This window comes from Malaclemys terrapin, chromosome 22, assembly GCF_027887155.1.
Source record: "Malaclemys terrapin pileata isolate rMalTer1 chromosome 22, rMalTer1.hap1, whole genome shotgun sequence".
In the NCBI taxonomy this organism is placed as follows: Eukaryota; Metazoa; Chordata; order Testudines; family Emydidae; genus Malaclemys; species Malaclemys terrapin.
Window position 1 is genome coordinate 15,086,489 of NC_071526.1, and position 14,196 is coordinate 15,100,684.

At 48.5% G+C, this 14,196-nt stretch overlaps 1 protein-coding gene across 1 annotated transcript in view; it reads right to left on the minus strand.

Moving 5' to 3' along the window:
* CSMD2 (CUB and Sushi multiple domains 2) overlaps window positions 1-14,196 on the minus strand; it is a 579,057-nt gene that overhangs the window by 67,250 nt on the left and 497,611 nt on the right. Inside the window, exons 45-49 of the mRNA XM_054012126.1 lie at window positions 11,558-11,638; window positions 10,296-10,409; window positions 8,259-8,447; window positions 7,107-7,253; window positions 4,317-4,505 (exon numbers count right to left, since the gene is read on the minus strand). Coding sequence (XP_053868101.1) covers window positions 4,317-4,505; window positions 7,107-7,253; window positions 8,259-8,447; window positions 10,296-10,409; window positions 11,558-11,638 — 720 coding nt within the window. The remainder of the gene's footprint in view (window positions 1-4,316; window positions 4,506-7,106; window positions 7,254-8,258; window positions 8,448-10,295; window positions 10,410-11,557; window positions 11,639-14,196) is intronic.

Below are 14,196 nucleotides of genomic sequence, written 5' to 3' on the forward strand. Positions count from 1 at the left end.
GCGACACCAAAGCAACTAGCAACACAGACGTAATATTGGGGATGGGGTAATGACAAGAGAAGAAGCACTAGAACGAAGGGGCCGGACTTGCCTCTCTATTGTGCTAATTTTAACCCCACTGCAGTGACACCATGGGACCCAAAGGAGAATTAGCCCCATGCTATTTATGGGTTTCTAGCACTATAGCCAGTTTTTCTTCTTGTTATGCTGGTTTCCTTGTGTCTCTGTAGCTGCCTGTTTGCAATGGCAGGTGTCCAAATAAAATCATATACCCAGTGTGTACACAGAGGGTAATCAGCAATAATTGGGGCCATTCAGACCAGATGTAGTTAAATAAAAAGTTAATTACGCTACTAAGCCCCTCCCTTCCGCACAAAACCCTCTGCACCTGCAGCTGGCCAGGCTGAAATATGAACAGTCCATCATAGATGGCTGGTTGGGCCTTCGGACATTCTGCTTGCTGCATGACATGGGCTCCTGCGCCCTGCGCTTTGCAGTGGAAGGATGTTCCTACTTGCAAATTTGGTATCCTTGAACAGAATGTGGGCTTATTTAGTCTTTATTTACAGGGCCAGGCATGGAGCAGAGAGGCTTGGTTTTCGGGATTGCAATAAACTTGCCATCTGCTCCAGCAGTGCATTACCCAGGTTGAAATGCAAGCGGCGCAATCCAGGGGCGTCAGAGAAGAGGATGAAATATTGGAACTCTTCCCAGGGAAAGCAAAGTCAACAAATATCTTTGAGGGACCCATTCGGAGCCTAGCTCTCAGGATGGGGGAGGGGGAAGATATGAGAGCAGTGTTTGCAGGAAGAATGTGTGCTAGGGAAGAGGACACAGGCTTTGATGGCAAACATGTAGCTGTGACTGCAAAAACAAGGCAGCTTAAAAATAGACAGCAGAGGTAGAAAAGATGTATTACATCGTCGTGTATTGTCCCCTCTGTGCCAATGCACGATTGCTCTCTGCAGAATGTTCTGTACTAGTTCCATAAATGTCAACCAGGACAGAGCAGGCAATAAAGCTTACTTGGAAAGGATGGCGAAAGGAATGGAGGATTATGAGCTGGCAGCAGGGGGCTATGGGAAATGTCATTGTTAACTAAACCATGTGTTTATGGGGACCCCAGTTCCCATCCTCCTGACACGGCTGATTGTCTGAGCAATTTATTCCATGTTGTGGGGCAAGTTCCCAAATCCCTGCTGTGTGATGCTAGCTACTGGAAAAGAGAGATGCTGAGGACAGCCAGAAACAAAAGGTTGCCAGTTGGCTGGAAGAGAGCAACAAAAAATACGTGCTGGAGTTCATGTAATTGTACTGGGCAACATATACAAGCCAGCAATTGATCTCATCTCATCAAGGCCAGAGGGGGGAGCTGCTACCACTGTGAATTACAGTAATAAGTAGCACTTAGCTAGTGCTATCTAGTCCTACAGAGCTCAAAGCTCTTGATAATGGTGGGGAAATAGGATTTGTATTTTAAAAATGGGGGAGAAACTAAAGCAGAGAGAGGGGAAGTGACTTGCCAACAGTCGTACAGAGAGACAAGGAGAGAACCCAAGAGTCCTGACTCCCAGGCCTGTACTCCACCCACTAGTCCCAAAGGATGAGCTTTCCCCCAACTTCACCCTATCTAATATTTGTAAAGATACTGGGCCGTACGCATTCCTGAGGTAACTCTCCGGAGTGGGTGCAGTCACACCGGAGAGGAGTTTGGCCTGCTGTGCATTGATAAAAGAAGTAACCCAAATAAAGGGCAGACTGTTAACCCTATCATTGCTGGGTCTCCCTGCGCACTCCTGCTGCTTCAGTGGAACATGCCAGGTGCCTACAGGGCAGGGTTCATGGCCGAGTCACAGCCAGTAAATCGATCCACAGGCACAGGCAGGTGTTATCGGGGAAGCAGCTCCCGAGCGAAACTCTGCTCGCAGGCAGCACTGGACTCTCCAGAGAGGCCCCCGCTGCTTTAGAAACAGCCGTGTGCCTGGAATGACTCTGGAAGGAGCGGGCTTCATGCAGGGTCTGAGCTGCCAAGCTCTCCATAACACCACAGGGGCTTTCTGGCTTCCAGGCCTTGTCGCTGTATCTAAGAGACTGCACAACTCAGGGGAGCTTTGACAGTCAGCTTCAGCGCAATGACCAAGGGAGGCCGAATGGGACTCGGGCCCCCCATCCCACTTTTATTGTCTTGTCGCTATCCCCCTCGGTGCAGCTGCAGGACGTGTCCCCCACAACCCAAGAACCAACACACTCTCTCTATATAAGTAAAATCTCCCTGGTGCTTTAAAATTCCCTGTCTTGCAGGAAGGCAGGCGTAGATCCTCAAAGGGATTTAGGCACCTAACTCCCCTTCAAGCCAACGGGAGTTAGGCTCCTAAATACTTTTCAGGATCTAGGCTGGAGGGTGGTTGCGTTTTGTTTAATAGGAATGCGATCCCCAATGTAAAGCATCTTTTAGGGCAGGTGGCCTCCCAAGGGGCCAATCTAGTAAAGGCTCAGGAGTGTTACGAGCCTCTGGCGCAGCAATAAGCGGGGTGGGGCTTTCCTTTAGAAAGATGTCAGCGCGTAATTCCTGCTTTCTCAGGTACCAGATAGAAATTCTTCACACTTGGTTTAAGGTCTCATTCCACCGGGATTCGTGAGCAGTAGTTGCCATGAAAGCCTGCTGCTAATAGAACTGTGTTCTGCTGTCTGATTCAGCTGCTCTATTCAACTAACCAGCTCTTATCCCAGTTTGTATTTTAGACTGGGGTTATTCACTTGTTTGCCCCAGCCACATCCCTTAGCCACCGTTTGTTAACAGCACAGCTTTCCGCGGCTTGGCTTGCTTTACCCCACTCGCCCTTCTGTTAGTACAAACCCTAAAGAGGAACTCAGAGCAACCAAACACAGAGCAGCCCTTGCAATTGGAGAGGATGGGTCCCAGGACAATCCCTAGCAGTCGGGAGTGTCCATATCCCCTCCTGCCCTCTGCAGTTGATTGAAAAACAAAGAAAGAAGTTAGCAACATTTTTGTGCATTTTACTCCTGAGTTTTTTGTGTCGAAATTTCAAATTTCGACTGAACAACATCACCCTGAAATGCTATTTATCGAAAAATGGTTAAAACATAGAGACAATGTTGCAAAATTTCCCATTCCTCCCCACACAGCAGCTGGGTTCGTCAGTGTTTTGCATTTTGAAAGATGTAGCCATCTGGGTTTTTTTCCCCAGTCCTCAGCGAAGCTAAGGTGTGAATGGACAAGATTTACAAAAGAGCCTAACACCCAGGTTTTTAATGGGCGTTAGTCACCTAAATACCTTTAAAAATCTGGCCCTAAGTAATTTAGGAGCACAAGTGTACCTTACGCTCCTAAAACACTTAAGCATCTCTTGAAAATCCCATCCTGAACTATCCTGCTACTCCGCGGGGTAACGGAGAACACGAGTAGAAGAACACCTTGCCTACACGGTACCTGTTCTCTGGTTTCGAGAACCATCAATACAATGTTGATTCCCCAGCATTACGTTCACTTGGAACATTACAGGAAGAAACATTCGGAGCTATTGGAAAACCCCGTCCAGATAAAGAGGAGTGTTTTATCAACAGAGAAAAGCAGGGTTGATCGTGGGATTGAAAACAGGTACAAATACCAAAAGCAGTGAGCGGGGAGGAGAGAGCTGGGTTTAAAAAAACAAGGTGATGCAGCAGGTGATGTTCTGCCGGGAGCTTTCCCCTCTGATGCATGTGCAAAGCGCCGTGTGCTAGAGACACATGATCAATAAGAGAGAAATTCACAAAGGACCATTAGGTGCCCAGCTCCTACTGAAAGCCAGTGGGAGCTGGGCACCTACCTGTCATCCGTGGCTTGGGAAATCTCCCCCTTAGCACACAATAATTAGCCTACGCTGGGATTTTCAGATGTGCTAAGGGAGTTAGGAAGCACAATCCTGCCACTGAAGCCACTGCAGGTCAAGGAGACCCATCCCCCGTGGGTGCTTCTGAAAACCCCACCCCAACCCCGAAAGGCCTCGCTCCAGGCTGGGCTGTACCAGGACCCAGTTGTTACACACTGCGACCCAGGCTTGGAGCCCTGTCCCCTTCCCTAAGGCTTCAGAGCCTAAGCTCTCGCCCAAGCAGTAACGTCGACTCCACCTCCTGGCCCCTTGCTCGCCCGGCGGGAACATTCCCCCTGCCCCTACCTGCAGGGGGGAAAGGGCCGTGGCAGTGCAGTTCTACCCAGCCCATGCCCCCAAGCAAGCCAGCGCTTCATCCTAGCTCAGACTGAGGAGCTCAGGGGATTGGGAGTCCCCACAGGAATTCATTTGTCTTCTCCCCACCTTGGCACAGAGGAACCGCTTCGCTCCAGTGGTAGTAGCCTTGAGGGTGCCTTGAGCACGTGGTGCCGCTGTGGCCAATGAGACGGTAGCCCGCGTCGCAGCCGAAACGGATCTCGCTGCCTGGCTGCAGCCCGGTGTGGCTGAGAATCGAGCCGTGGAAAGGGGGCGGAGGGAGGCTGCAGTAAGGAGCTGGAAAAGGGGGAAAATATGTCACACACACACATCTATTGGAACAAAAGAGGCGCCATGTCGAGACAAATTCTCCTCTCTGTGCGTACGTGTTAGACGGCGTTTGCTTTGGTCTGAGATCTTACAAGGAAAGAGAGGGGTTGCAAAAAAATACAAAGCCAAAGGGGGAAATGTTACAATGGCACATAATCAGGAACGGGCATCATTAACAGCAGTGCAAAGAACCTGTCCGCTCCTGGCCCTTCCAGCACCGTGAGATGCAGCACTGGAGTAAGGGCAGCTCCCAGTCCTGCCCTTAGTAATTTAGGGCCTGACCCTGCTAGGTTCTGAGTGCCCCCAACTCCCGCTGGATTCAATGAGTGTTGTGGGTGCTCAGGATGGGGCCTTGAGAGGGCTCCGCGCAAGGGGCGGGGGTGTTCTTGAACACTGAAAGCGTCTGAATGCGGCTGATTTCAAGTTCTGTTCCAAGTAGGCAGGGTTGGTCTGACAGTCACACTCCCTTTGAGCAAACTGGGGCTGGATCCGGAGCCATTATTACAAAGCACCACAGCATTTTAGAGTCAGCACCAAAAACGCTGCAGGTGACAATCCAGACACTGCTGTGCTTTTCGGAGATTCCAAGGCCAGAAGGGACCACCGGGATCATCTAGTCTGACCTGCTGTATAACACAGGCCAGAGACCTGCCCCCAAACCATCCCCAGGGCAGACCTTTCAGAAAAACATCCGATCTTGATTTAACGATGGTCAGAGACGAAGAATCCACCACAACCCTTAGTAGACGGTGCCAATGGTTAATTACTCTTATTGTTAAAAATGGACGCCTTATTTCTAGTCTGAATGTGTCTAGCTTCCACTTCCAGCCATTGGATCATGTTCTACCTTTCTCTGCTAAATATTTGTACCCCATGTAGGTACTATAATCACATCACTCCTTACCCTTCCATTGTTAAGCTAAATAGATTGAGCTCCTTGAGTCTATCATTAGAAGGCAGGTTTTCTAATCCTTAATCATTCTCCTGGCTCTTCTCTGATCTCTCTCCAGTTTATCAACGTCCTTCCTGAACTGTGGACACCAGAACTGGACACAGGATTCCAGCAGCGGTCGCACCAGTTCCAAATGCAGAGGTAAAATAATCTCTCTAGTCCCACTTGAGATTCCCCTGTTTATGCATCCAAGGATCACATTAGCCCTCTTGGCCACTGGGTCACAGTGGGAGCTCATGTTTATCTGATTATCCACCACTATCCCCAAATCTTTTTTAGAGTCACTGCTTCCCAGGATAGAGTCCCCCCATCCTGTAAGTCGGATTGGGGCGATCATTCAAGTACTTTTTCTTGCATGGGAAACTGGGCCAAACTCTCAATTTTGCAAATCTTTTGAAGACAAAAACAGGTAAAACTCAGTGAGCTCGAATGAGTTTTGCTTTGGGTTTTTATGTTCTCGGCGGAGGTCCAGGTCAGAAATCAAAAAGAAAATGTTCACAAGCCCACCCTGAGAGGAGCAAAACCACCAAGATTTACCCAGCTCTGGAAATTAGGAGTAATGTCTAGTAATTAAATATTAATTGATTCATTTACTGAGTAATGTCATTTATTTATGACATTCACTCAGGGTCGCACTCTAGTTTTATGGCCTTCATTAAGTAATTGAAATTTGCTAGCTTCCAAAAGATGCTAATTAATTTTGAGGAATTCTTAGTAAACAGTCAGTACCCAGTAATTGGTTTATGCTGGATGAGACATTAAAACTAACCCTGTTCCCTCTGACAGCAATGGCAAAACCCTCAGTGGCTGGAATGGGAGCAGGATTTTAGCCCTAGTATTTCCCTTTGGGTGCCGTAATACAAAAAGTCACCCTGAGTCACTTCTCATGCACCAAACGGATTCTCACACAAGTTCCAAGTGCTGCGCTTCTGATGCTACGCACCAGACAGCACCTCCTCAATATTAGGCTCCAAGAACACAGCATCAAAGTGATCTTTAAATGAATCACAGGGAGGGAAATGCTGTTTTAAGGACTTAGAGGTGGAAGAAACTGTCCAACCAGGGCTTCAGATCCACACAACAGGTGGTGCTTCCTTAGGATAAAATTCCCCCCGGTGCCAAGAGTCTGCAAAAAGCCTATGCTCTATGTTGGGCTTCAGTGGGACTCAACTCGATGCCTGGTCGAATTTCGTGGAACTAGTTTCGGATCACTGAGATCATGCAACATTTTTCTGGTTTCGGTTCCCCAGGAAGGGTTCCATGGAGTTTTTGCTCCCAACACCCTCTCCCCCAAAACTAAAGGTTTGATGCCCAGCTATCACAGGGATGGGGGCATCAGCAATACAAAATGCAGGGTGAACCGCAGGCCAAAAGCTGCACGTTTCCTTTGGAAACCCCAACCTGACCCAGATTCCCAAACGTCAGTGACTGGTGCAGTGAACTGAAAACTAGCCAAGCTTTGAGCTGCCCCAGAATGCTCTGCACAGCTCCATTCCCTCAACACAGCCCTGCGTGGCTCATATAGTGACAACACTTAAAGGGGAAAAGCAAAGGGAGGTAGCCCAAGGAACAGCCACATTCTCAGGGCCGGTTTCCAGTCTCTACTACGCACTCACCTGAGTAGCGGATTTTAAAGCCCTTTCTGTTGTACGCATGGTCGGAGGACCAGCGGAGATAGACCTTGTTCCCAGTGCTGGTGACAGTCAGAGGAGCAGAGTAATTCCCACTTAGAGACAACAGCAGTGGACTCTGGCCAGCGGGACCTTTGGGGAAAGATTGGACACGTGAAGGTTGGGCCCGGCACATGGCAACCCCTCCCCTCAGCGATAGCCACTCCTAGCCTCACACACCGGGACCTGATTTTTGCAGAAGGAACACATGGCCAGACCTGCTTTTGGCCGTACTGTGGGAGCTCTGACTTCCCCTTGAGCATTGCCATTGAGTTCTGTGGGCCCAGGATTTCACCTTCACGGGGCAGAACCTTCTGCACACTCACCGGGACAATGAGCAAGGGGTTTGTGTTCTCGGTTCAGCCATGAGGTTGCGTTTCCTGTGACACAGGAGAACCTCGGCTCTCCTGCAAGGTGCCTGGTGTGTAGTTTAGGGAAGTAGAAATGCTCCCCCAGGGTATGTCTACACTGCAGCTAAACACCCCGCGATCGGCCCGCGTCAGCTAACTCCAGCTTGCAGGGCTTGGGCGACGGGGCCGTTATAATTGTGGTGTAGACTCGGGCAGGACACTGCGTTCTGGGACCTTGTGACTGGGGGAAGGTTCCAGAGCCTGGGCTCCAGCATGACCCTGAACGTCTACGCCACAATTACAAACAGCTCCGTAGCCCAAGCCCCATGAACACAAGTCAGGCCAGCTGCAGGTGTTTAAGTGCAGTGTAGACATACCCACTTGTTAGAGATATCCCATCTCATAGAACTGGAAGGGACCTTGAAAGGTCATCGAGTCCAGCCCCCTGCCTTCACTAGCAGGACCAAGTACTGATTTTGCTCCAGATCCCTAAATGGCCCCCTCAAGGATTGAACTCACAACCCTAGGTTTAGCAGGCCAATGCTCAAACCACTGAGCTATCTCTCCCCCCCACTTAGGGGGGCTTTTTCCAAGCACAACATAGGGTGATAGACGTGTCGGTGGAAAGAAGCCCCTCGACTCAGGGAAGACAGTGTTTCGTGACTAACAGCAACGCTCACTGCTACACGGTTGTGTCCTTTCCCCCACCCCCAACAGACAGCGTCCGTGTGCTTCACGCGACAATTACCATCAAAGATCTCGAACTCGTCATACTGCTTCTCGCTCAGGAAGTACTCGATGGCGAGGGTGATGTTGTACCCGGGCTCTACTTTGATCACCCAGGAACAGGTCTGGAAATGGGGGTAACGCCCCAGGTAGCTCTGGCTGAGGATCACGCCGGTGGAGTCCGTCAGAACCTCGTTCATCAGGCAGTGCACTAAACCAAACCCAAACAAGAGTCCACAGAAAATGAGACCTCGTTTCAGCGGCCAGAAGAAAATGAAGGGAAGCAAGGAAAGCCGAGGTTTAAAATGCAGGCGCTTAGAGTTAGGCTGCAATTTCCAAAGTGGTTTAAGGGGACAAGGCTCCCAACTCCAATTGACCTTTATTAGGATCTAGGCTCCTAATTCTCTTGGGATCCCTGGAAAATTCCAGACCTAAATCCTGATTTAGGCTCCTCAGTAAGTGGGCTGCTGTTTAAGAGTGCTGAGCACCCAGCAACTCTAGCGGAAGTCAAGGGAAAAAAAGCACTTTGCATGTGCTGGGTCCAAGTGACCTCTGTGTCACTCCAGCTTTGTGTGGGGAAACTGTCAAAATCCATGGGAGTTGCATGGGTGTAAAATTGGAGTAACGCAGGGATGGATCAGGGCCTCACCTTTTGACTGACGATCTTAAAGCACTGTGCAGCCATTCTCTTATCAAGCCTCAGAATATTCCCTCCAAGACCAAGCAAACTTTATTATCCCCATTTTACTGACTGGTAAACTGAGACACAGATCTTGCGACACTTGCTCAAGATTACTAGGCAAGTCGGTTAGACTAGAACCCAGGAGTCCTGAGTCCTAGTTGCTTGCTCTAATCCCTAGATCTCACACAAGCTCAGAAGTGTTTATACCAGAAGCAAGTGTTAAATAAAAGTTTGGTGTAAAAACAAACCAAAAAAACCTAACCCAAGAGACACCGAAATACAAACACACAAGAGGAACTTTATTGATCTGTACATCCATCCATCAGCGATTGAATGCTGTATTGAACGCTATCCTTGGGATTACAGAAAACAGCAAGAACTGTCCAGAAGGGACAGTGGATTCTTTCCAAATCCTTAATCCCATTAATGATTTTTTTACCTCTGTAAATTGGTGACCAGATATCATTTAAGCAATCTCTTGGCTTGCAGGCTAACAACCACCAGTAAATAACTAAATGCCTGCCCCTCCCACCCCATTCTCACACTACTAGAGAGAGACAAAGCTATAGAAAAATCTCCCATTATACAGCAAAAATGTTCAGATGGCGGAAAGAAGATGAAAAGATAACCATGGCTGAAGTGGAAAAAACCTATCAACAGGAAGCGATAGGATAAATAAGATAACAGGGTTGCATCTTTGGCATTCCTCCTGAGTAACAGGAAGGGGTGTGATGCATCACACTCAGAGCATTCAATTTTCTCTCCTTTAATGCACTGTGTAGTACTAATGCAGAAGCTGCGCCTCCCAGACTCTGCCCTCAGGAGGGCTGTACTTAGCTGAAGTCAGTTCTTCGGTGCTACAGGGGTTCGTGTATCACTGGCAAATGGTCAGAGAGGGCTTTGTGTCTCTCTGAGGATAAGGATGTTTGGATTGTTGTTTTAATGACTTCACGGATGTAGCCAGGTGTTTGCTGTGTCAGAACAGTGCCCAGAAAGGTTTTGTTCGGGCTGTGACTTGGGGAAGTACTTACACTTATGCTTAAAATTAAGCATGTGCTCAAATGCTTTCCTCGACTGGGGCCTCAAGGCATAACACAGCACTACCCAATGCTAGACAGATTCTACCAGGGGGGTTGAGAGCCGTCAGCTCCCACAGCAGTCTGCAGGGGCTGCAACTGGCTATATATAATTTCTCAAATCATTTCTCAGACGGACACTGTCATAAATTAACTGATAAATATTTTACTATTCACCCTGCTTTGCTCAGTACCTGCAGCTGGCTAGACTGACTCCCACGGCAGGAGAAGAGCCACTCCCTGCACCCTGGTCTTTCAGGGAGAAAAGCTTTGCAAATGTGTTGGGACCCAGGCCAGTTACCTTCGCAGGTCGGGGGCGGCCCTCCAAACTGGAGATGAGTCCCCAGCTTGCACGTCAGGATTTCAGTTCCGGTCAGGGTGAAGCCGGGGAGGCACTGATACCTCACGATGTCACCTGGAAAGAAAGACAACGCCCTCAGCTGGGGAGAAGGTTTGGTTTAGCAAGGATGAAAGTCACCCCTATGCAGAGTGGCCCGTACAAGGCTTAGGTACCATTTCGTTCCTGCTGTAGCTGCTATTTCAGGAGATTGCTCAAAGGGGCTGACTGCAGGGGACCCAATGCATCAATCGCACAATTCACCTATTCTATAGCCACAGATTACCAATCCACAGGGGTGAAAATCGCCCATGTGCAGCTCCACTTAATTCCCACTTCAACCATCTTTTAAGGACTTCAGTGAGGCGCAGATCCACTGCACATGGGTGAATCTGACCGAGTGCCTGCACAGACATCCCATGATCTTTCTAACAGCCAGCGCTGCACAGTCCCTCAGGATCTGAGAACCCCGCTCCCTCTGGGTCTTACACCAGTATGGGTCCTGCAGCCAGAACTTAGCTGGCAATGGTGTGGATAATGCGCAAGAAAGACACAAATCCAGCTGGATCCCCCCTTAGCTATGTGGGGATAATATGTGGAGTATAGATAGATAGATTAGACAGGGCAATACAAGTAAAACGTGGCACATGCGGGTCATATTCGGAGCAGGTGTAAATCAGTGTTACTCCGCTGATTTCAGTGGAGCTAGGCTGATTTACACCAGATGAGGATTTGGCCCAGAAGGAACAGATACAGCGAGCAAGGTAGCTTTCGATCATGGGTACTTTTCTGGCTGCGGACATGCTTTAAACACAGACACGACACTGAAAATTCAAAAAGTGCAGGAAATACGGAGGAAAGCTTTTGTTTGAAGCCTCATGGCCTGCTACACAGTTTAATCGCCTTAAATATCTTAATGCGGCAGGACATGATTGAGGCAAATCGCTCTGTATGTTTCTGAACACGGACTGGGCTTTCATCGGAGACGCCTCCTTGCAGTTACACTAGTGAGGATAAAAATCCTAAAGACTATCAAATCCAGCTGATTCAGTGCATAAGCCAGTCACCGAACTGGGGCAAGCCCTCCAACCTCCCATACTGAATAGCGCAGAATTAGATGGGTTCCTCTGAAGCACACAGCATTGGAGCCAAGATACCAGCCACAGGGAGCGCTCATCTGTTCTGATGCAGCCTATCCTACGGGGATGGGGGTGGGGAGAAGATACCTATGTTAAATTCTTCATTCTCGGTGATGATTTCCGCATTGGGAACAATGGTCGGAGGGTGGCATTTGAAGAGCTGATAGGCTGAAAAGAAGGAAAAACAGCAAAGGTCAGGGCATGGAATTGCTTCCAATGGGATAAGGCTCGCACGTGCCTAACAGCAGCTCAGTGTGGTGCAAGGATCTGCTTCTCTGAAACAAACTGCCACCCTGCGGCATGGAAAAAGGGTGGAGCACCCAGCCGTATCAATCTCAGTTACTTATCTGGTCCCCATTACCCTGAGCAACTTGCAATCTTCCATCCTCACAGCACCTCCGGCAGGCAGGGCTGTGCTATGGTCCCCATTGTACAGATGGGGAACGGAAGCACAGAGATGCTAAATTTAGTGGAAAGTCCCACGGGAAGATTGCAGCAGGACCCATGTCCCCCTAGTCCCAGGCTAGCCCCGTAACCCCTGGACCATCCTCCCTCTTTCTTGGTAGGGCCATAGCTCAGCCTTAGTTTACACTTAACACCTTGTGAAAATATCATCGACCCCGTCCTTCCCCAGTATGTGATCCCCCATTATCACGATTGTACAGTTCTGGCTCAGGCTCCCTACATTGTCCCAGATCTGTTCAGTGCCTGCTACAGCCAGAGCCAGTGCTGAACGAGCCAATGGATTCCAACATCCGTCCAACCTACCTGGCTTCTGAGAAAGGGCAGGTGAGGAGATGCAAGACGCCCCCAGGTATTATTACAGTGTTGTTGTAGCCATGTTAGTCCCAGGATATGAGAGAGGCAAGGAGGGCGAGGGAATATCTTTGATTGGATCCACCTCTGTTGGTGGAAAGGACAAGCTTATGAGCTTTACAGAACTCTTCCTCAGGTCTGGATAAGGGAACCAGAATGCCCACGCTAAACACTAAGGTGGGACAGATTGTTAAGCATAAGGAGTTCACACATATTGTAGGAGATCACTTAAAATGAAGTGAGCAGTTACCTCTCCAGTCATAGGACAATGGAGAGTTAACAGGCAGCACGACGCTAAAAAAAAACATGGACTTGTCTTATGCCTATTACAACAATTTCTAAAACACCCTGCTGTCTACTAACTCACCATTGTCCTATGATTGCACAGGATCCCTTGCCCACCTTGTCTCTCTCAGGTCCTTGGGATGGTGTCTGTATTGAGAATCAGCACCATGGAGAGCACACTATGCAGCACTTCTCCTCCCAGGAAACAGCTGAATGGAAGGAGAGTGAAAAGAAGACTACAAGAAACCCTATATGGTGCTGGCTGCAGCAATTTGGTCACAAGAACACCTTCCTCAGTCGGTCTGCCTAGAATGCCGTTCAATAGCACATTACAAACCTTCCATGCCCAAAGTCACTGGGAAGAAAGCTCTTTATTAGTATGAAAGAGTAGAGGGCTTCGTTCATGGACAGATAAAGGGTGACTGGTGTTTACTGAGGGCTTGTCTATACTTACCGCGCTGGTTCGGCGGCAGGCAATCGAACTTCTGGGTTCGATTTATCGCGTCTAGTCTGGACGCGATAAATCGAACTCAGAAGTGCTCCCCGTTGACTCCGGTAATCCTGCTCGCCGCGAGGAGTACGCGGAGTCGACGGGGGAGCCTGCCTGCCGGGTCTGGACGGGGGTAAGTTCGAACTAAGGTATGTCGACTTCAGCTACGTTATTCACGTAGCTGAAGTTGCGTACCTTAGTTCGATTTGGGGGTTTAGTGTAGACCAAGCCTGAGTGACTCGTGTGCGGAGGTGATGGGATCATCCACAGAGGATGGGATACTTAGTGGAAGAGACTGGACAACCTCAATCAGATTAGGTCAATCCAGGAATAATGAGGATGGGTGGAAATCTTGTTCTGCTCTGCAGCCAAGTGAATAATTCACAATGAATAATTATTCTGAGAATTTCATCTTTGGTCCCTGTCCTTGAACTGAGATCGCAAAATTCACTGATTTGTCACTTGGAATTATTCATTATTTTATTTTGCAAATAATTCCTGGGATGCAGCTGGTTTGAACTTCCAATTGAGAATATTAAAATCGAAGATGCAGGTTGCAGTGCCCAGTGTAACTTCCCTGGTATGTGATGTAAAAAACAATAGTGCAGGTTTGAAGCAGGTGTTTAATTATACATTTCTCAGCTGGCGCTGTGTTGGTGAAATAAAGAAGCCATCCAGTCAGGGAACAAAAACAATACCGTTTGACTTATGAGCCTGGCCAAACACAACAAAGAGCAAATTTTACAATCAAACATACAGCCTGAAATGAACTATCGGCAAATATTCTAGAACTTAAGCAAAATAATTTGCTTCTCACCAACAGATGAGCTCATAATGGCTTCACACTCTAATCCCTATGGAGATGAACACACAAGGAATGTGAACGTGGTTAAAACATCTGCTTTTGGAGCTGAGTAACTCTTCTTGGAAAGCATTTTCTGAGGTCAGTCCTATTCTATCATACCCCTCCCACCGAGCCTGGGCCACCATAAACTTCTCTGCAATTGGTGTCAGCTTGCTAAGCCCAGATGTAGATGATCCACCTACTAGAGAGGAGCTAATTTTCACTAACTCTACAAAGCTAGTGGAAACAGAAGCAGCAGAACAACGTTCCTAAGACTTTATTATAATGTAT